At 39.6% G+C, this 23,651-nt stretch overlaps 1 protein-coding gene across 1 annotated transcript; it reads right to left on the minus strand.

Annotated features, from left to right (window-relative positions):
• Window positions 1-444: 444 nt before the first annotated feature.
• LOC140234070 (uncharacterized) lies at window positions 445-14,740 on the minus strand. Its single transcript, XM_072314149.1, has 9 exons — window positions 13,447-14,740; window positions 11,125-11,206; window positions 10,423-10,546; window positions 9,706-9,792; window positions 7,763-9,024; window positions 7,140-7,271; window positions 4,894-5,110; window positions 4,375-4,453; window positions 445-3,176 (listed from the first exon to the last, which is right to left on the minus strand). Exons 1-9 carry the CDS (start codon window positions 14,725-14,727, stop codon window positions 3,060-3,062), a joined length of 3,381 nt encoding a protein of 1,126 aa, XP_072170250.1. The 5' UTR covers window positions 14,728-14,740; the 3' UTR covers window positions 445-3,059.
• Between the last annotated feature and the right edge of the window lie 8,911 nt (window positions 14,741-23,651).

Raw genomic sequence — 23,651 nt, forward strand, 5'->3', positions numbered from 1 at the left:
CTTTACTTTTTGAAAGAAGTGCCAATTACTTCAACTTGTTACTGATGTATGTTAAGGGCAATATCATTCCCCTTGCCTTCTGAAAGAGAGAGGTTGAGCATTCTTTTGTTATGCGAGAAAAGTGAAAATATGTTGAATTTTCTCTATACTTCCTTTATATTGTTGTACACATGTGACATCACAACCTATAGTAGTCTTCTCATCCAGCCATGACTGAGGAGGAACTTCAAAAATTCATAACTTTTGAACGGATTGTCAGATTTTCCTCAGACTTTCACTAATGTGTTCTTGCTGCATTCACTCAACCCACATGTCTATGAAGGTGAACTTGTCCTTTAATCCCAGACTCGGTATCCTCAGAACACTTGGTACTAATGAAGTTAAGTAGTGTATGGACACTACAATGTACAATGACACCAATGTAACATCTGCCTCGTTTCAGGAGATTATCATTTATTGGTAAAAAAAAAAAAAAAATGCATTTTATGAAATATTAATTTCACATCTCACAATCCTTGCAATTGTAGCAAAAGATTGCCATGCTTTACATGGACAAGATTCTTAAAAACTATACTTTGTGTACAAAATAAAAATAAAACAACAACACAGCCTTGACATATGCAAACTGTTTCATCTTCATTAAAAAAAAAAAATGAAAAGCTTATGCCTATTCCTTTTTTCTTTTCTTTTTTTTGTTCGTCAATAAAGATATACCACCACAGGGCAAGAATGTCTTCTTGTTTCTTGTGCTTCACTGAAAAAAAAAAATCAACAACATACTCTAAATGTTATTTATTTGTTCTCTAAGGAGCATGAAGAATTATTCATGTTTATTAAACCATTTAGCAACTGAAGATTCTGTACATAATGGCTTATGGTTCCCTGGCAGGTACAGAAATATTGCTCTCATTTCAACAATATTTTAACTGATGTATAATAGCTCACTGCATGTTTATTTTCGTCTAGCACAAGTTTTGTTTATTTGATAGTCTATTGAAACCTTACCAAGAGAATGGTGTGTCACCTTGAAATAATTATGACATACTGTTGTTGACCTTTGACCTCTTTCAAACTAAATAATTATATATTCTATACAAAAACAAAATATGATTAAGAATAAAACTATCAAAAAAATGGACAGGTGGTTTTGGGCTATTTAGGGAGCAATAAGACAGGCAGTTTCAGGCATTTCAGATACTAATGGGTTAAAACAAACTGTTAAATGGTCTGTTGTTTAATAATGTTTATGATATAACAGCTTGACTGTTCATCATCGCTGTCAAAATACATGCAACAGAAGGGAATATTGTGATATATTTGAAGAGTTTGCAAAATCCGATAAGTCCATTTTTGAAGATTTTGAAGTATGGTCTTTGTCATAAAGTACAAAATGATACCTTTTAAATGATATATTGGTCACTACATATAAAGGTTAATTTTTGAAGTTATGGTCAAAAGAAGCACAAATTTTCTTATTATTCTCTTTATTTCTCTTGACCTTTAATCGCAAATATCTCCATTTGGCAAATATGGACTTATCGGTTTTTGCGAACAAACTCTTCATTTCTTCCACGCACTTTCATTTTGCCATGGTAATAATGACCATTCTACAGCAGCTGTTATATCACACTGTGGCAAAGATTCAAAAATTGAATTTTTAGGCATGTGCGTCATATTTAAACTGCACTTCAGTGAACCCTTGATACGTGTACATCTAGGCATGAAAACAAATACAAAAGAGAAATGAATACCACATGGCACCCGTAATGACATAAACTTCTTGGTCTCTGACTAAACAGTGTTCACATGGAACTCTCACTTTAATGTGACAAAACATGGCAAGAGGAGAAGGGCCACACTTGGATACAGGATATCGCTTTATACTTGTAAAATTTTTCTTTATCATATCATCATCTCAAATACAGTATACTGGCAACAAACTTTGAAGAAAATGAAGTGATTGTTTTCATCACATCAGATATGGCTATACATGTAACAAACTTAGGAGAAAACACAGTAAATGTTCCGGACCACCAGTCACTGCAAGTGCAACTGCATCCATTATCAATGCTTGTCCACAAGTTTTACTTCTGTATTCATCCATCGGGGTCAACAGTTTGACCACTGCCCAACCATTTGTGCTACTGTATTCATCATCTATCAGGGTTAACTGTTTGACCTTTGCCCTACCACTTCACCGCTACAACCATGCCCCCTCGACCAGTTTCCCATTATGCAGTGACCTTCTTGATTTTCTTGTTGAGGAAGTTGTGTTCAACTGTTCTTTTGTAACTGTGTTGCCCTACCATTTCTGCCACTGTATTCATCTATCGGGGGGTCAACTGTTTGACCTTTGCCCTTCCACTTAATCGCTATGACCACGCCCCTTCGACCAGTTCCCCATAGTATGCTGTGATCGTCTTGATTTTCTTGAGGGAGTTCTATTCAACTGTTCTTTTGTTCTGTGTTGCCCTACCATTTTTTTGCCACTGTATTCATCTAGCAGGGTCAACTGTTTGACCTTTGCTCTTCCACTTAATCGTTATGACCACGTCCCTTCGACCAGTTCCCCGTAGTATGCAGTGATCGTCTTGATTTTCTTGTTGAGGGAGTTGTGTTCAACTGTTCTTTTGTAACTGTGTTGCCCTACCATTTCTGCCACTGTATTCATCTAGCAGGGTCAACTGTTTGACCTTTGCTCTTCCACTTAATCGTTATGACCACGTCCCTTCGACCAGTTCCCCGTAGTATGCAGTGATCGTCTTGATTTTCTTGTTGAGGGAGTTCTGTTCAACTGTTCTTTTGTTCTGTGTTGCCCTACCATTTCTGCCACTGTATTCATCTACTGGGGTCAACCGTTTGACCTTTGCCCTTCCACTTAATCGCTATGACCACGCCCCTTCGACCAGTTCCCCGTAGTATGCTGTGATCGTCTTGATTTTCTTGTTGAGGAAGTTGTGTTCAACTGTTCTTTTGTTCTGTGTTGCCCTACCATTTTTTTGCCACTGTATTCATCTACCAGGGGTCAACTGTTTGACCTTTGCCCTTCCACTTAATCGCTATGACCACGCCCCTTCGACCAGTTCTCCGTAGTATGCAGTGATCGTCTTGATTTTCTTGTTGAGAAAGTTCTGTTCTACCTCCATCCGACCTCCCGGTCCAGCCAGTGATGCCAGCTACAGCAACAACAACAAAGGGTGCAGGAAAAGAAAGATTTAAAAAAAAACACTTACATGATGCAAAATATTGGGAAGAAAAAGAAAAATACCTGGAATATTTTCAATATCATTCAGTCATTTTCAATGACAATTTCTTCTCTGTTTTTCTATTGCATTTTGTAGGGTCACAGAATTATGAGTCTGCCTTCTTAAACTGAATTACCTTGCATACGACTAGATTCACTATGAGCTCTCTGACTCTCCAACTAAAAACCACACAAAGTGACACCAGAATGGGTAATTTTGACAAAACAACCTCCTCCCCTCCAATAGAGTAAAAAAAAAAAATGATAAAGAAATAAAATATAAAAAATCAATACGGCATTTTAGACATGGTACAGGTATGATGTACCTACTGCTGGCTGAAAATATGTGGTCTTCTACCCGTTGAGGACGGGCTGATTTTGCTACAACACATATTTCCCAAAGACACCTGCCTGAGTACCGCAAAACGAGGAATGTTCGCGTGCATTTTAATTTTGCGAATTTCGCGAGCGCGAAGATTCGTGATATTAAAATGCACGCGAAAGTTCTTGTCTACACTATATGCAGGGCTGCCAACATTGGAAAGTAGTTGAGAGTGAGACTCCCATAGGCCAATGCTATAATTTAGGAGTCAAAATGAGTGAGATCAATAGAAGTGCATGCAAATGAAATAAAGTAGTGAGAAAGGACCAAAATGAGTGAGTCTCACTCTCAATGAGTGAGAGTTGGCAGCCCTGCTATATGCATTGAATAGCAGTGGCAGTTCGCAAAATTTCATGCCGCAAAAAAGGCTGTCGGCGCCAATTCGCAAAAAAAAAAATCATGCCGCGAATATATCATGTTTTACAGTATACAAGGGCTCATCCTCAACGGTTTAAAGCAATTCAACGGAATGAAATTGCTATCCAATTGACATTATACATCTGACATGTAGAAAAAGGAGCCAAAAGAATGTTGCAGGTGATGGAAACTTGCATATAACATACAAGTGAAAAGCAAATGAACTAATCTGTCGACAAATGGATGAAGACCTTGCTGAATCAGAATACCAAAGCAACCAATCAAAACTTCTCATCAAATCTAGCCCAAAATTTGAGATGGCGATTATTCAGTACTCTTTCTTGTTGCTAGAAGTTCTTTTTTAGACGCCACACAGAAATAAGTATGTTACCTGCTCCACATTAGCATTCCTGGGTGCAAAGAAGCCGATGTTTTCTGTGATCTGTCGAGCCTTCTCAAACATGGCTGCCGTGAATCATAGTCAAGGGAGAAACACAGTGAGCGACAAATTCTGGTGATAAAGTTGGGTACATGGTCTTACAATGACTGTAGTACTAACTCAAAAGACACATCTTACAGGTACAAATGTACCGAGTAGAATTCCATATTGGCACACATTTCAGATTTTCACATGAAATTTTTACCTGCCCATGACATTGGACTTCAAAGATGAAGCCCAAACTAAAGAGCCAATTCGCCTACAAAGACCATAATCTGAATACGGTTGCTAAAGTCCCCTCATCAATTAGTCAAACCACTCAATACAATGCCTTTTGTTGGATCATTGCAAAATACTTACAATACTAACAAATCCCAGGATAAAACATGCAACATTCATTCATTTAAGCTATCATGAACTTCACTTCAATCTTGCTGGGGCACTCAACATCTACTACCAGTAAAAGGATATGTATCGATGTCCATCATGGTGAAGATGTCAAAAACCTCCGCCTTGAGGTACTTGGGGCCACCCCAGGGAGGGCTGAGAAACACGACATCCGCGACCAGCGTGTTCGCCAGCTCGAAGAAGTCCCCGACGATGAACTCGATGCGGTCAGCGACTCCATAGACAGCTGCGTTATGTCTGGCATGCTCAATCTTGGTAGGGTCTATGTCAATGGCAATCACTACACAGCATACAGATAGCATTGGCCAGAGGAAAAGCAGAATAGAACATCAAATAGTTTGGTGTTTACCTTTTAACTCTTTATGTGCCATGGTGGAGACCCCCTGTGTGCCACATTATTCTGAGACACCAATGTTGTCTTGCTTTGAGAAAGCATTCTGTTTTCAAATCTATGTGACTTCTATAGATTTCTGTTAAGCTGGACATAGAGTAAAGTCGTAGAGAAAATGCCAAGCTTTGCTTTGATGTAAACTTGTATGACAAATCTATAATTGTTTTTTTTTTTTCAAATGATTCAAAGCTAAATTACCGTAAAGAAACACACAAAAAAAAACAGTGACAGAAACTTAGAATTTACACGAAAATCCAGTAGGAGTCATCGCTTGTTAGTCAATCACAACATAAAATGCAAGCTATATGTGAGAGGAAAGGAAGCGCGAAAAACGCTCTCATTGTACTGCGGCATTTAGCAATTTATCAATCAGTTTGGCGGGTTTGCGCGTTTGAGCAGAATACGCGAAGTTGTGGCACGCCGTCGACTGAGTTGGACGTGCGAACATGGCACATAAAGAGTTAATATCTTCTAGAGTCTTGGAAATTACATACCCCAAAGAAATTTATGAATATCAAATATCTACCAGTAATCTTTGATAGGGTTCGAGTAGATGTTATGAGGGAAACCTCTGTAGCAGTTGTGAGGGCAATGACATTTTTCTGCATTGCAAAAGTTGGTATAACCTCAACTTAATAGCAAGTGTTCTGTTTAAGAAATAATAAAAGATTTTGTTTCATGAAATGTTTGTTAATTAACCACCTGCAAACATGCTGTACTAACAACGTGCCATGCTATCTTATATTGTCCTCAATCTTTGCACAATGAAAAACTAATTAACTCCAAGAATACCATCAAAGGCATAATAAAGCACAATCTATAATTTTCCTTCATTTCAAAACATACAGACTGACATATGAATACAGTAAACCTCGCATGAGTCGAAGCTCTCGGGACTGACAAAAATGCGTCGACTTAAGTGAACTTCGACTCTCGCGAGAGTCGATTTTTTTTCGACTCACAGTTATGTACATGTATTATAGTACATTTGCATGCATGTGTGTGTGTGTTTGCATTCAAATTTGTCTGTTCTTGAAGATAATGTTCTTATTTTGTTCTAAATTGAACATGGAATTTGTATCAATACTGGTAGTTAAACGTAGTTCTGAGAATGTCTGCGCTAATGTGGCAATGTGCATGTGCTATGTCTATGGTGCAACATAGGTAGCCATCTCTGTCAACCTACCCTCAGACAAACACTCTCCCAGGCCCATCCCACCTCCATTGAACAAAACTATACAGCCAGCTGGGCACGCACAAACAAGCTCCGCCCACTTGGCTTGTCACTAAAATATTAAAGCAGCGATTGGTTGACCAAGGAGTTCTGGCTTGACATGGATAAAGTATGGATGTGCTGTGTGTATGGATAAAGTATGGATCGATGTGCTGTGTGTATACATGTATACATGTGTATGTATTCGACATGCGTGCGGAGCGGTACAGTGAGTGTGCATGCTTACCTGCAGCAGGTCAGGGACGGGGTTCTGCGACAACAATGTATACCGATTTTTTTGTTCTCCTCGAAAATGTAATGAGAATGCCAGACAAATCTTCTTCGGCTCAAGTGATGTAAACTACATGTATTTTGTACAAAAGGGACTGAATGTTTTACTTCGACACAGCCGAAATTCGACTCTCGTACTTCGGCTTATCCAAATATTTCTTAGAGAAAATACATAGGGAAAAATCGGGACTTTTTATTTTGCTTCGAGTTAAGTGATTTTCGACTCACTCGAGTCGACTTATCCGAGGTTCACTGTACCACGAGTTGTTTGGTGAAGGGGTTCACTTTAAAGGAGCAGAATCAATGTAGGAACAATTCTGTTTGCCTGCCTTTGCAAAATTTGAATTTCCTGTATTGGGGTTTAAAGAGCAAATCTCTCTTTTCTCTCCTTTTCAGTCCTAACAGGAGACTCACCCCTCTCACAAGTGAATGCGAATTGGATGGCATTACCCCCAACTCCACAGAAGGCATCCACTATGACATCACAGCGGCATCGCTCTGCTTGGTGCTCTGCTATTTTCTCTGGAGTCACTGAATACCAGCCCTCTGAAAGAGAACAAATCCAAACCTTCATTTACAATCAAACAACATAAAAATATATGATGTATCAAATCTATCACAGGGCATACGATTGTTATAATCACATCAATTCCTTTCCCTGCCAATCTCCTACACAATGAGGCACAACAAAACGTACTGCATCAAAAGCACACCATTCCTGTCACAGTTGGGACGTCCACAATGATGTACATAATTTCTTTTATTTGGAAATCACAGCACAGTAAGCTGCAAAACTTATATTCGAAACTGCACAAACAAATACAAAAAAGACAGCTCTATACTAAAATGAGTCAGTTTTATCTTCCACACTTTATCAAATAATTGCACACATGGTTTGAAAGCAAAAAGGTCACAAATGCAAGACTACAGAGAAATTTACAACTCTGAGCTCGTGCCTGTTTATCCATATAAACACAAGAAGCTATTGAGACATAATGGATGTGAAATGAGTACAAATGTTGTATAGAATTTATTACCTTCATCCATCTGGATGCCTTTGTCGAATTGTGAAAAGAGGCGGTACCGCTGGGCCCAGTATTTTCTGAACTTTGCATTCTTCCCAGATATCTCTTGACCATGAGAAATATCACTGCAGCCTGGCTGCTGTAGCATCTCTTGCGCCTTCTCTTGGCAAACTTTGTTGGTATCATCACCACCCAGGATTGCATCATCTTTTTGGTCTGCTTTCTCCTCCTCCTCCTCCTCGTTCTCCTCTTCTCCAGTTTTAGTATCCATGTCATCCCCACTGACCCCAATCACCTCGGCAACCTTTCCAGAGGTATCTGCATCACTGTGGCTGTCACTTGGGAGGTGGGTTGCTATTGATTCCTTCTCCATTAATACAATTTGGCTCGTTGGTGAAATGATGCCATTACTTGCATCTCTATCACTGGCAAGTCCTTGCTCTTTGACAAACTCTTCTTCAAGAGCAATAACTTTATTGTTGTGTCCAATGAGTCCATCATCACATTTATCCACCTTTGTCTGTTCACTTTCTTCACTTACTTTGCCACTGTCATCACTTGTGGAATCTGCCGCTTCAGGAGCAACTTGGTTAACTCTCTCTCCACACATATTTTGACAAAGACCAGTGATTTCTTCTGGACTTTTCTCCACAAATCTATTTGTAGTCCTCGCATCACCTCCACCAGTCGCGTTCCTTAGAAAGGCATCTTTGGTCTCACTGTTGTCATGGGAACAACTCAGTGACAGTGGTAACTTGTCTCCTCCACCAAGGCATTCTGTGCCACTATGAGCAATGTGAATCTGGCTATCCTTTGCATCACTTCTCCCAACACGTGCTGATTTATCCTGATCTTCCTCAGCCACACCCAATGATATATCCCGCGCTTCCTCAGCCTCATCACTACTATCCCCATCTTTCTCTTCCCACCTCACCATCCTGGTGTCAATCTTGTTATCCACTCCGATATCATCCAGATCTTTCTCTTTCTCCAGGAATCCTTTCACCCTCTGCAGGACCTTGCTCTTTTTAACACTGAAAGTTTTCTTCTTCAGGTTATTGTCTCCATTGCTGAATTTGCTAGGATATGCATCACTGTTAGAGCTACCATCGCCAACATCTTCCTCAATCTCCTCCCGGGGTTCCTCCTCTTCCTCAGTGAACCTGATGTGCAGTGGCTTTTTCCTCAGGTTGAGACTGGGGTCATGGGATTTCTTCAGTCGCTTGTTGAAGTAGAGGACTTTTGCCTGGTGGAACGGTCTCTGATCCCTGAACCTAAAAAGAATATTTTGAAATGATTCTCAGTTATGCCTAACATTTTCATGTGCTAGAAATTTCTCATTATTTTCTTGTTCTTTTTTTTTTCTTTGTTTTCTTTTTGCATTCTAAACATGTATAGTATGAACAAAAAGGAATATAAAATATAATTGTGATTGTACAGGTGGCTCCTATTATAGAGAAAGAAAAAAAAAGTCCTTGGGACCGGCAGTTTCCTTTCATTATACTGATATTTTGTTAAAGCCAAACACGATAATGTGTAAAGAGATTATGATAATTTTGGGACTTGAATTTTTACTTTGTTGTAACAAGAATTATGCCATGTTCATTATAAAGAGATAATCAATATATTGCCTGAAACTCTGTATATGTCAATGCAATTCATGCCTGGATTCCTCAACAAAACAAGGCCACAATGTTTGAAGAGAGAACCACACACCGATTGTGATGCAATCAGCACTTAAGAGGATTACATAATCCCTCCTCATTAATAACAACTAGTATCAAGATAAATGTGTCCACGAGGTCCGGAGAGTTTTTAAGCTGATGATCTGATCCATGACAATGCCATATCAGAAGGTTAATGTTGCTGGTGTAAAAAGGTACAGAAAAGCCCTTGAGATATACAAAGTAAAGACTTCATGAAAAAGCAAAATGCAGAGTATTTTCAAACAGTACCTTTGAACTTCACGATTACAGCTGAGTCCAAGCTTCTGGAAGACCCGAGGGTAATCAACACAGAGCTCCTCCCCATCAAGCTCATGGCTGCCAGAGACAAAAATTAATTCACAAACTAAAAAATCAAAGAGAAATTCTCATCACAAATAAATGCATAGAGGTGTCTGAAAAACATAACATCAAGTCACTTGTAATACAATGAATACTATTTTAAAGATTGTATAAACCTTATTCGGGTGGTTTCATGACTGTGTTGACTGGTGAAAATGTCATGCCAGACTGTGTGATAATTGGAGCACAAACAATTTTATTTTTGGCCAAACTTTGTCCACCATTCTATAAATCAGATGAAGCATATTTTTCTAAACATGCAGAAATCATGGAAACGAGTCCAAGCCAAAGTGCATGCAGCCCAAGGGTTACACAATCCAGAGTTACCTTATGTATACAATACCTACTGAGGCACTCAGACCTGTGCATCATTTGTATATGAACAGCACTTCATCTTTTACTCCTACAGCGGTATGACTGGGCTGTAAAAGAAGTTTAAAGTACCGGGGCCCTGTTTTATGAAGAGTTATAACTGATTATATACAATGTAGTTGATTTCTATGGTAAGCCTATGGCAGCCTGTGTAGGAGGGGAATTTATAATCAATTACATATCGTTTGATAAAACGGGGCCCAGGTATGGTAAATATTCATTTGAAGTGGGCACCTGCTCCTTTGCTTGTGATACCGCTCCTCTGGAGGATCCTCATCTCCCTCATCCCCATCATTACATCCAAGACCAGACACGCCCTGCTGACGTCTGTCTGCTTCACCTCTCCAGTTGACTGTACCTGGTAGGGAAGTGGAGAAACACCAAAGTCCAATTTCATCACACACCTTTAACAGTTGCACTTTAACCCTTTCCTGTGCCAGTAAGCCAAAAGTGCACACATTTCACATATAACCCTATGAGTAGGCAATAATTATGACGATGAAGGCAAACAGTTTTGGTTCAGGTGGGGCTTCAGGTTTCTAATATTTTTCAATGATGATCTTTTTGAGATAATTAGAAACCTCTCATGAAAGAGCATATAATTCTAAGAGGAATTCAAAGATCACTTGATGAAAATTAATTTTGAAATGGCTGAGATAACTAAAAAATATAAAGATCATAATAAAATGTGGGGCTCACCTTTTATTATGATTGCTTTGTTTTACTTTGTTTTTGGATATCTCAGCCATTGCTTCCAAATAATTGTCTTACAAGTGTATCTGGTAAAAACATACAGTTGCATCACATTGTGTGCCTCGTGTGCTAAATGAAAACTCTTCATGCACTCATTACAGGCATCGATGCCCACACTTGGACTCAACGCGCATCATTATTATCCATGTTCTCTGCTTGGTATTCAGGATGTCAAAAACTTACCACTGTTCTGGGAGCCATTACTTTCCAGCTTTCCGCCACTGCCCTTTGAGTTCTTCTTCCGTTTCTTTCCTCCGCCCTTTGCCTTTTAAGAGGAGGAAATAAATGAGTATATGAATATAAGAACGACCCAAGTCCAATTTTTGGCCAAATTCAGTTTGACATGGGAAATTGTAGCTTGTGCATGGACTCATCTTGTGTGTAAATGATAAGTCCTAATTACCCCCGGAAGTGCCTGAAATAAATGAGTTAAATCTTATATGAATGTAAGAATGAAGGACTTGGGTCATTCTTACATTCATATTATAGCGCCCTCTCTCGTCCTTCTCTCATCTCTATAGCAGAATATCATGTATATGAATCAAAGAACGACCCAAGTCCATATGAATCAAAGAACGACCCAAGTCCATCACATAAAATGGCGTCTCCACAATTAATGTTAACGTTAATTGTCATAATAATATATGTTCTAATTTGTATATACAATGTTGCCTTCCCATCACAGTTAAATAGAATATTATTGGACAAACAAAAAAGATATGAATTTTTTTTTAGTTTACTCGAAATGTGACCGTGCACCTCAAAACGAACATAAAGTCGCACACACTGATTTTGCGTGAGGACTGAAAATAAGTGAAATGGGTCAACCTAGCCGAACTTGACTTCTTCATATTTTCTGAAAGAGCGGGTCTTCTTTTACATTATACTAAAATTTGGTATCATAAAACGGGCAGGAAAGTGTGGTTTTTTAGCAGTTTCTTTGGAACATTTTTGGTAGAATAGTGTGATTAGGTGTGTCTTTAGAATCCCTTTTTCATTTTTGAAAACCTTGTCTACACTCTTCGCTTTCAACTCTAATAACTTTTGAAAAGATAGTGCTACAGCTTTGAAAGTTGGCATTGATTATGGACAGAATGTGTTAATGAGGCTTGCTTAATTTCAGTTTAATTTGATAATCTCTTCATTGTTGTTACTCTGGTGGTTTACTTCCTGTTTTTTGTCCCATTCATCGCACAGCCAGCACGGCTTGGTACAGATTAAGCGCTTGAATAGACACTGTACTTCAAAGCCTCTTTTCTCAGTTCACACTTTTCCTGAGTTTGTGCTTTCTTTCCAATATTTAGATAGGTTAGGAGAGTCCATTAGATTTGAGTTATACATCACTTTAAAGCTTAAAGTCTGCTCTTTCAGAATATGGTCTCAGCTAAAAATTCATGTCTGGCGACTTTTTGTTTGTTTTGAGGTGCAGGGTCACAAATGGTCTTCCATGGACTTGGGTCGTTCTTATATTCATATACTCAAATGTTGCATGAAGTCAGGCAGCTATGCCCAAACTGATGCATTTCAGTTGAACTTGTGACACACTGTATAAGCTGTTATTTTCAAGTACAGATATTTTTACGAATGAGGAAGTCACAGAGTGACATTTTTGCAAAATGTTCTTTTTTTCACAAATTGACACTGAGGCTGTTATAAATGCACTAGCTCCATAGTGCATGGCGACATATAATAGCGTGCTGTTAATATGCAGTCCGACACTGATTTATGAAATTAAACCTTCAAAATAACAGCATATACATACAGTATGTGTACATTCACCTGCTGGGGTAGAAATAGTGGCAATGAATGGAAGATAACTAGCATGGCAGAACACTATACAATAACCCATCCACAAGCTTTGAAATACTTGTAAGAGATCCTCCAAAACAGTAAGAACCCCTGATGTTATCTCCATTCTCTGGGTAAACCTGGATACAAATGTTATCATCTGTTTATCTAATTGTAATCAAAGTATATTTTGTGAGTGACTCATTATTCACATTGAATTTTATGCAATAGCTATTTTTTTGCAGCATCAACGGGCTCTTAGCTTATTAGCCATGCAATACTACGGTTGTATACACAGCTTCACTGACTTTACCCCTCATGCACACACGCTGCGTACTAAACCAAATCGCAAGGAGTGTCCTACTTCCTTTAAGCCATGCTATCACTGTTCATCATTAGTTTACATGAGATCAGTCTCCAACCACAGGAAATGTTCTGGCTTTGAGAGAAAATTACAAATGATCTGCGACATGTATCATGTTATCGCATTTGTCCAATCACAGATTGGCATTTGACAAATCCATACATCATAGCATTTTGTAGCGCTGGGTGGGATGATGGCACTTTCTCATGACTGAAAGCAATCACTGACTTTATCATTGAAGCTTGGAGGCTTAGTGCTATCAATGAAATCAGATTACTATGTATAGTTTTGGCACAAAACATGTACTATCTATCCAAAATCATAGCAAATCATACCAGTTTCTCTGCACCTACCTCTCTTGCACTGGACGAGGTCAAATCAAACTCGAGAGGAAGTCCCATCTTCTCCATGTCTTCATTGTCGTCTTCACTTCTGTTTCCATCCTCTCCGATATCAGCCGACTCATCTGGACCCTGCAGTTCGGTGACCCCTAATCCACTCTGGAAATCCTCAGCAGTTTGCTCCCCAATTCCTAGATCTGTGTCACAGGCATTCTCCCTTGCATCTGTGTTCTCACTCCCTCCATGGTGATAAGTGAGCTCTGAAACCTCAAGCTCAGGAGAGGTTACCAACTTCTCATCAAGAGTGATGAGGTTGCCTTGGTCATCGGTGTCCCTTTGAACAATTCCAGAATGTTCTGTTTCACATGTCTGGTTGTCTTTCAGGGTTGTTGGAGACTTGATGGGAACTGTAGCACATCTCTGCAATAGTTCAGAATCTGACAGGCAGTTCTCTGTTGATCCAAGGGCTTCCTCAGGCTCTTTGCCCGCTGCACAAACCTGTCCTTCATGATAGAGGGTGTTCCCTTCGTTGACAGCTTCCTTCATATCCTCACTCAATGTCTCAGCACAGTCTGTTTGGCTTGGCCTTTGATGTTCTGCAAGTTCATGCATTAGCTTGCTACAATCATTAGGCAAGGCATTTCCTTGTGTGGAACAACTAAGCTCATTCTGGCCATCCTGGAAGTCACTCACATTGTGGCGAGGAGGATCAGATCTCTGACTTGATGCATTGTTGCCTGCACCCACGGCTTCAGTGTCTACACCAGCATCAAGTTCACTATGCTTTTCATCAATTGTAAGAGTCTCAAACACTTTGGTCACTCCCACATCGGCATCACTGCCCTGATGCTCCACCCCACTGGTATTAGGTGAATTAACATCTTGCAGCTTATCCTGCCATGAGTGAAACCACTGATGATAATACCAGTACACCTCACTCGAGTGGTAGTTCCATTCCTCAAGTACTTCAGGGGTCCATTTTGTGTCTGGAGCACCAAGTTCCTCAGAGTGATTTTCCTCAAGGTTTGCCAATGTGCACTCGTTGCTAATTTCACTCACTTGGGGAGAAGATTGCACCTGGTCGCAAGCAACTGGTTCCAACTCTTCGTGGATTGATCCCGAATGAGGAGTGTCTTCAGAATGCTCCACCTGCACCTTACAAAGGGAAACTTCTGTTGAGCCACAAACAGAGCTCCCACTGCCTCTATTTGGGCAGTCCTCTCTAGGGGAGTCTGGGACCTCAATCTCTGCTCCACGCTGGTTTGTCATTGATTTGGGACACTCCTCTCCCATGTCACCATTTATCTTGATCTCACAGTCAGAAGGTGTCAACATGGATTGGTGAAGTGCCTGAGACTCGTTTGCAGAATTGTGGCAATCTGCACTTGCAGCAAGACCAGCCTCTTCAAACTTCTCTTGTTCCTCTTGGACTGCAGTAGTAAACGACAGGTCCCCAGCGCCTTCCACTTTCTGATGCTCTTCTGGGTTGGAGAGCTCGTCGCCTTTCATTGCATCACATGCTCCAAACTCTGGGTGTCGTTTTACCCAGCTTTGCCACACGAGGCCGTGCCCAAACTTCTCCCAGTAGGTTTCCCACGTAGTGACCTCCTCCGGTCCATGACTGTCCTCGTTCAGCACGTTATCTGCTACATTGATGGGATCTTGCCCCGTCCCTGGCTTGTCATGTCTGCTGCCATGACTCCCATCTTCATTGTTCCTCCGCCGTTTGGGGGGATTTTTCTTCCGTTTCTTGCTCTTCTTACTTTTTGCTTGCTTCAATATGCCATCAGATTCCTGCTAGAAATTATGAAAATGAATAGGTATGGTAAATATGTCAAAAGTGTGAAGGCATAGAGGTTAAACACAAATTTACGGAACTTACCTGTAATTCTGTCATAAATTTGAAATATGTTTCTAACCATGTTAGCAAATGAAATGAGTCTCCTCACCAACTGCGAACTGCAAATAATGTTCCATGCAAAAACTGTGTCATGAACTATAGCTTGTCAAGCTACATATGCAAATCTCAGTAGATTTCCAATAGATTTTGTGATTTGAGTTAAGTGTGTTTAGGAGAGAGATGATCCATGCTTCTAGATATGGATTGAAATGATCATATTATATTTTGTACTGATCAAATATCTTTTTAACCTTGGGGCTGAATAGGCCAGTTCGTAATTACATTGTATGTAGCTCATGTGCACATACTTGTATTGACAAATCACCCTTTTTGTCGCAGTTGGTTCAGGCACCTCACTCATGGTCAAAGCGACATACATGTAATGTATAACCTTGCCTGATGGAACAATTCATGGTACATTCATGTTCAAACACAGAATGGACAGCTCTGCATAGACCAGGTGACTGGAATGGCCCATCAATTTACACTTATGGAAGTATCCATTTCATTGTTGTGCAGTAACAAACCTTTTCCAATAATAATGACAAATACTAGGCTTTAATGAGCACTCTGTTGCTGTTGGGTGGACATTCAGGCAAACACCATTTATAAGGATTACGCCCTAAAATAATCAATACATCACAGATGCTTAACTCAGGGAATTTAAAAACCAACATGCCTGCTATCTCAAATAACCTTTTTCTGCACACGCATTAAGTGGAACTGCAAACTGTCTGATTGTGACATATTCCCAAATTTTTCTTTCTTCTGTTCAGACTTACAAAAACACTTAACTTTGAATCATACGTAAGTGTTCTACAAATAAAATTTTAAAAACTGAGTGCGTTGCAATGCTAAAAATGTTCTAAACTGGTGTGAACTATTTCATGAGCACCAACTTACCTCTTCATCAAAGTCCCTTGGAGATCGCACAAAGCTGAGGGGAAGCCCCATCTCCCTCATCAACTCCTCCTGGCCCTCAAACTCTCCTGTGAAGGTCACAGGGGAGCGCATCTTGTTTCCATGGTGACAAGAGTTCTTCAAACTGACCAAATTATGACCATTTTCTCCCTCCTCCTCATCATCATCACCTACATGCTCTGCGATAACTGCCGTGTCTGATGGTTGGCATGATAACAAGGGGTCGATGGATTCAAGTGTTGTCGATGTCCCAGTTTGGTCGGTCTCATGTTTCTTCTCCTCATCATAACGACCGCTATCCTCCCTTCCTTGGCTGCTGAGCACGTTTTCTGGTTTTCCGCACAGCCCCCAACTGTAGAGCTCTCCATCACTGTGAAGACATCACAAACATGGAATACAAACTTCTTTGCACTGGGAAAGAACTGCTAATGCAAGCAATCCAAATCTATTTTGACCTGGAAGGGAAGGTGTAATTGTATATATCAGCGCCTGAACATGCCCAATTAATGTTTAAAATTCATATCATTTTCTCTCACAGCTGTGAAATTAATATGATTTTCTTTTTTTAATCAAGTCTTTCTCTCTTGTTTATTGGCTGGGTTTTTTTCCCCTTCCCAATAAATCATATACTATCCTTCACTTAAACTGAACAGATAACCACATATGACATAGCTATTGATAAATAACAAAAACAAAAATTAGAATACCAAGTTTGATTTAACCCGTTGAGGACGAGTCCCGTATACTCGGGCAGGTACTCACTCAGCAAATGCCCTGGAGCAGCGAACCTGGATGCTGGGGACAATCTCATCAAGAGCTTCATGTTGTTTAAGCTGGAGGGCTGCTTCATGACTAGTCTCATCCAGGATTGCCTAGGAAATGTGAACAGGAAATGTACACAGGTCACATAGGTTCTATATGAAATTATTAGGATATTTCTGTACATGTGAATACTTGCAAAAAAAAAAAAAACTTGAGATTTTGATCACAATTGCTATCCCACTTTTTTTCTGTCTGTGTAAACACTTGTGAAAATTTTGAGATTTGTATCACCATCGTTATGTTGCTACTTTGTGCCTGTGAATGCGGCTATTTTTATTCACTCAGTCACTGCGACAAAGACCTAAAAATAAATGAATAAAGACAGGGGGTATACTAACTAAGTACAAAATCCTGCTTCACATCTTACCTCATTTTTTTCTGTTTGCCCATCGGTGACATCACAGACAAGCATGTCTCCCTCTATTGTCAGGGAGTAGACATCACAGCAGGCAGTCTTCACCCCTGAACTCTTGGCTGTCAAAGATTTGATGAACATCTCTATCTCTGCTGCACAGTATGAGTACTCCATCTAGTCTCTTCTGGAAAGCAATATCAACAGATCAATCATCTACAATAATTTATTATGCAGTTAAAAACTATTATAAAATGGGCTTCAGAATCTCTGCAATCTGATTGGTCAATCAATTATCATGCATTGATTTTTACTGATCCACTCTGAGCCATGTGTCTGGCAAAATCGAAATGCATGGCTCAAGCCTTGTACAGTATTGCAGGTGTAGGGGGATGCAAGATGGGAAAAAAGGATGAATTCATGAATTTACAGGCCCATTTTATAACACATATTATGCACAGGCCTATTTCGTGGATCAGTGAGAACTGAATGCTTGTTTCATTTTGAAAACAGTCTAAGACTCACTCGCTACACAAGTGGGCTTAATTGCCATTGCTTTACATTCATGAAAAGACCTCACAAACTTAATTGAGCCCGGAGGAGTCAATTTTTTTTTTTTTTTTTATCACTATAGAATCGAAGAATTCATGTGAACAATTTGTATTTGATTGTAGCAAAGTCTACCAAAAAGAGAAAGAAATACATAGTAGAACCCTAATAGAGCCCTTTGAAGATTAAAAAAGAAGAAGAACCTAGGTCTAATAATAAGTTTACCTTTTGATACTGTGATAGCTAACATAAATTTTACCCTATTACTACGTTTTAGTTTTAATTAGACGTCTAACGTTGTCCTACTTCTAAATTTACTTCTCGGTGTCCGACATGTCCGATACTTGCTTGGAATAGCCGGAATAGGATAATGAACTGCATCGTTAGTATTATCTAGATCTAGAATCAGAGGCACCGAATTAGATAGTAAAGATAGGAGCTATTAAGTTTACTTATTACTCATTAACAAACCGTTAGGATTGTATAAAATGTAGACGTCTAACCATTGCTAACGACGTTACATCTAACAGTGTGCACCCTTCACTTTCATATTTTGATATGCATGGGACTACGTGCTAAAATGACCGTATCAATTGATAACATCACAAGACTTATTTCAGTTATTTATCAAAGGAAAATCATACATGCAGTAAGTATTCCTTACTATGGGGTAGAGGAGGGCTGTAAATTAAGTAAAGGCAATATCTCTGGGTGTTATATTCTTACTTGCGACGGCCACTTGTACTTCCCAGCTCTGCACTGCGCTCTGGCTCTGCGGACGACGCAAGCGTGTCGTCGGCCGAAACAATTCGCAATATGTGGTTTCAATGACGTCACGGAACCTGCTCCCGAGAGTGCTGCTTTCGCGATGTCCACTTGAAGTGGGAAATAGAGTAGAGCATATTTCTAAAAACCATTTTTGGTTGAGATGAAGCTTGAGGTTTCCAACGTATTTTTATTAATATTTGTGAGATAATGAGTAAATACTTCTGAAATATGAAAGAGCACAATCCTCAGAGGAATTCAAAGTTTAATCAGGGAGGTGTAAGAAAAGGAGAGACAACTCCCTCGTAATTCATGCAAACACATGTATCTCACTGAGCGGCGAACGTTTGCGAACGTAGCGAATTTGGGATTTCGCCAGGGTTCGTAAAGGGTTGCAAAAGGTTCGTTAACAGTCGCAAGCAAGTTCGCAAACGGTTTTTATTGTCGCAAACAGTTTTTCTTGTCGCAAAGAAATGTTGAACATGTTCAAAATTTCTTTGCGAACCTTTGCGAATTTGTATTTTCGCTAACAGTTGCAAACATTCGCAAAACACTTGTAAGAATTCGCAAACGGTCGTAATACGGTGTCGCTAACATTTTTATTTGATTCGCCACTGCTAGCGAACAAGTAACCATATGGTTCCTATATAAAAGCTTCTGAAACAGACATGGTTCCACTCTAAGAAAGTTCTTGAAGCTCTTGACATCTCCATCATGTAATTGCTGCAAGTCTGTCCTCTGCAACCACTCTCTGACCCAGTCTTTCTTTTCTTCTTCCTTTCTTGTTTTTCTTTATTTTATTTCTCTTATGCTGCACAATAGCCTGACAAAGCAGCTCTACAAGGATAGCAACACCTTGAGCCTCTTCTTGGCAGAAATTTATTTCCATATACTGGAAATCCATCTTGAACGGTTGTCACAAGAGATCTGAATTCAGTGGAAGGTTTTACGTTCGTTTTATGGGTCTGACTATACATAATCGCCTGGTACTTTTCTAGGTCCAAGAACATTCGCAAAATTGTCGCAAAGGATTTGCAAACAGTTGCTAATATTTGCAAAACTGTCGCTAACATTTGCAAAATTGTCGCTAACATTTGCTAACATTCGCTAATAGTCGCCATCTGTGTTTCGCAAACACTTTCGCAAACGTTCGCTCTTGAAAGTGTTGCTAATTGTCGCTAAACATCGCTAAAAGTCGCTAACTGTCGCTAATGGCAGAAGCGAACCTTGATTTTTCGCAAACGTTCGTCAGAAAAGTTGGCGAATCTCAAATTGGCTACGTTCGCAAGCGTTCGCCGCTCAGTGAGATACCAGCTTTACTATACAATGGGATGTCTAGCATTCCACTATACGCTTTGAAGTCATGCTCTGCACCGCTCTAGTTGCAAGGCGAAGTTCGGAGACGAAAAACGCATTTCACCTTTCGTCGAATTACAAGTTTTATTTCCCCGTAAAATTTTAAATCGAATACTCGCATTGATTAAGAGTAGTTGAGGAAAGAATTCAATATTATAAACATGTATTTATAGTTTCTTCGTAATGCGTAAATCGAAATGAAATGAAAATTAGGGCCTCTTAAAAACCTAATATTTTCCATAATGCGCACATTTCCGCATGTTAGTTTTCTAGCCTTTAATCTGGGATATTTTGATCTTTCAAAATAATGTACTCCGCTAAAGCGTGCTCCAGCGTGCTGTTAAACTATTTGCTGTTGAAATTGTCAGTTTTACACTGCATTTTGATTCGCTGCTCCAATTCAAGGTACACAAATTCATTGTTGCCATCACATTGAAAGAGAGAGAGCGAAATGCAATAGGGGCAAGTATTTCTAGATATGAGAGTGCTAGTCCCGATTATTGATGCTCTCTTTTGTCAAAGCACCTGCTTTCCACCTGTAGTTAAGCGCATAACTTCTCGGCGGTGCCGCGCATCCTTCAAAGGAGAGCAGGAGTTGTCTCTCCTTTTCTTACACCTCCCTGGTTTAATTGATGAATATTGGTTTTGAAACTAGCTGAGATGTCCAAAACAAAGCGATCCTATCTGGGGTTCCACCTTTTATTAGGCTCAATTTGTTTACTTTGATTTTAGATATCTCAATTTATTTCCAAACCAATTTTCATCATATAAACTTTCAATTCCTCTCCATGTATGCTTTTTTAACATTTCTTACAGTTGTCTCCAAGTGTCTGGCCAAAAGCTTAAAAGCTGAATTCTCACCTCAACCAATCTAAAGAAGTTATTCACAACATCGAATAACATTAGGCCTATGTTAAAAAAAAAAATGGTCTTTCGAATAAAACCTATATCGTATTTGCTTTAAGTGGTTGCTTTAAAGACAATCCGCACAAGAATTAAAGGACTTGCAATTTACAAACACAAGACTGAAATAGTAATGTACGTGCTAATGATGCCATCATCTAAACATTCTCCATTCAGCGATTATAAAAAGAAAATGACATTTTTTGTATTTTTTCTGTTGTAGTGAAGTGTAAAACGTAATGTTACTCCTGACTGAACAACTAAAGATTGTGATCAGTTAGATAAAGGCTTATATCAACATTCGAAAACAGCATATAGTTGTGTTTGCACAAAAGAATGCGGAACATGGGCTGGCTACTCTACGTGAACATCCTCCTCATATCAAGGCATCCCATAGGAGCCTGTTTAATTACGATGACTTGTGCTTTTCAGACGGTAACCATGGTAACGTTAAGGTCTAACTGTCGTGTACTGATCGTGTACTGATGTTTATCAAAATGTACTTCACCGGAATATTATAAGAGCTGCATCGTTGACGTAAATGAGAAATTAAAAAGATATTTACAAAAGACATTGTACAGTGTACGCCCGTTATAACGAACACGGCTAATACGAAATTTCGGATACAACAAAGTAATATTCAGGACCCAAAATTAGTCAGCTATAGTCTTAGCCATAGGTATCTTTATACAAGTTATCTGTTCTGATATGACGACATTTTGATATACGTGAGAAAACTGCCCGTTCCGTGGACTTCGTTATAACGGGAGTCGCCTATAGGTGACTTGGTATATAGGTCTTGGATTATGCTCAGTCTATATAGGGGAAGGTTCATTAAAATGTATTTTCTTTATCGCATTTATTGGCTATTTAACAAAGATTGACAGAGGATATCACTGACAGAATCTTGGTTTGGAAAATCTGTGTGTGTGTGTGTGCATTGCCGGCTCCAAACAAAGTGAAGACAAACAGCAAAAAAAAAATAATAATAATAATAATAATGATAGTGATATAACAATGTATAATGTATTAAAGTATGCACTGAAGATATCCACGTGGCCACTATCCACATAAGTGATAATCAAGTCGTTAATTGTAAATCAGCACAAGTCAACATGCGTTTATTTGTACTGCAGTTACTAAGTCCTTTAAAGATAGTCCGTTCATTAATTTTCAGTGTGTTCTTTCAGCAAACATAGTTCAAATTTCTACTCACGCTTCTGTACACTTTGCAATATACAAACTATCAACGAACAAAATATTCATAACACAGAAAGTTTCAGAACAGCAATTCGTCAGGGCCCCATTTCATAAAAATGTTGATACTATAACAACTCTTGCTGGAATGGCAATTGTCATGATAACGACAAGAATCCAGCTTCCTGATTGGCTATTGCTATTGGAAGTTGCCATTCCAGCAAGAGTTGTCATCCTAGCATCTTATGAAACGGGGCCCAGAACTTGTGATTAATCGTTGAAGAGAAATCCACACAGAATATTCCTGCCTCCATTTTTGGAGGCGTTCATGGATTGTCATGATTGGTGATATCCTTTGATGGTAAAGAAGGTCCTTAGTTTTAGACTATTATTTTTCTGTCACATAAAACTTAATCATTGCAATGCAAGTGTGAGATGAATAAAGTTGAATTAAATTGAATTCATTTCCTCATCATTGGGTGAAGCACTCTGACAGCCAAGATGGTTTCCGTAGGGGTCCACAAATGTCAAGAAATGCCTTGCGAAATGCACGGTTCGTGCGAAGGTAAACCAGCATGTTAGTGATGCTATTTGTTAGAGCTAGCAGGAATGAAAGCTCCAGTGTCCAAGTAGGAATGTCCAATCCGTAAATGTATTTCCCAATAAATGGAACATAAAGAGCTAGAGCCGAAAGCCCATTGGTAAAGGTAACCAGAAGGATGGTGACCACACCCTTAACGTTCGATATGTCAATCCCAGGTGGGGGAACAAGTTCGGAATTGTCATGGTTACTGTTGCCGGCCGGGGCGGCACCAACTAGAAGACGGATGCGCTTTACTTGCCTATAGGTGATGACAAGTATGTGCAAGTTGCAGACTATACCACTGACGTGTGGTATCGCATTGATGTTGAAAAAGATGAGTAGACAATTCTTATCCGAGCGTCCGAAGCGGTATCGAAATGGCGTGGAATAATTGCGACACATTTCGTTTAGCATAATTTGCGAATCACAGGCATCTATGACAGGGCAAACAGCGGAGGAACAACAGTAGACCAAGACGATTATAACTGCCACTTTAACTCGGGAAGGTGTTACCATGGTAACATGATGAAGAGGGCGCATAATTGCGATGTAGCGCTCAAGACTTATCAGGACAATGATGTAGAGTGAATTGGCGAGCAGCATGTATCCCGAGGCTATCAGGAGCTGACAAGAGTACTGCTGTTCGTACGGCCACGCCCCGTCGTTCAGACTCAGAATGATGTGTAGAATGCATCTCACAGTGCCGCTCACCAAATCCAGCAGACACAAAGTTTGGTAAAGACACCTCTGAGCTCCCTCGAAAACACCCTCTCTCGTGTGGATGATATGAATCGAGATCAACCCGGAGAGCGTTACGAGGGGAAGACAGATGAGAAACGCTGCAGCCGATATCATCCCCATTTTAACCA

Source organism: Diadema setosum, chromosome 10 (assembly GCF_964275005.1).
Source record: "Diadema setosum chromosome 10, eeDiaSeto1, whole genome shotgun sequence".
In the NCBI taxonomy this organism is placed as follows: Eukaryota; Metazoa; Echinodermata; class Echinoidea; order Diadematoida; family Diadematidae; genus Diadema; species Diadema setosum.

Bases quoted from the DNA above. Each gene is read 5' to 3' on its own strand.
- LOC140234070 (XM_072314149.1), bottom strand. From the start codon at position 14,727: ATGGGAGAGGAGTGTCCCAAATCAATGACAAACCAGCGTGGAGCAGAG. The intron at 11,207-13,446 runs GTAGGTGCAGAG...TCCTCTTAAAAG, and splicing joins CCTCGTCCAGTGCAAGAGAG to GCAAAGGGCGGAGGAAAGAA. The intron at 7,272-7,762 runs GTAATAAATTCT...GTTCTCTTTCAG, and splicing joins AGGCATCCAGATGGATGAAG to AGGGCTGGTATTCAGTGACT.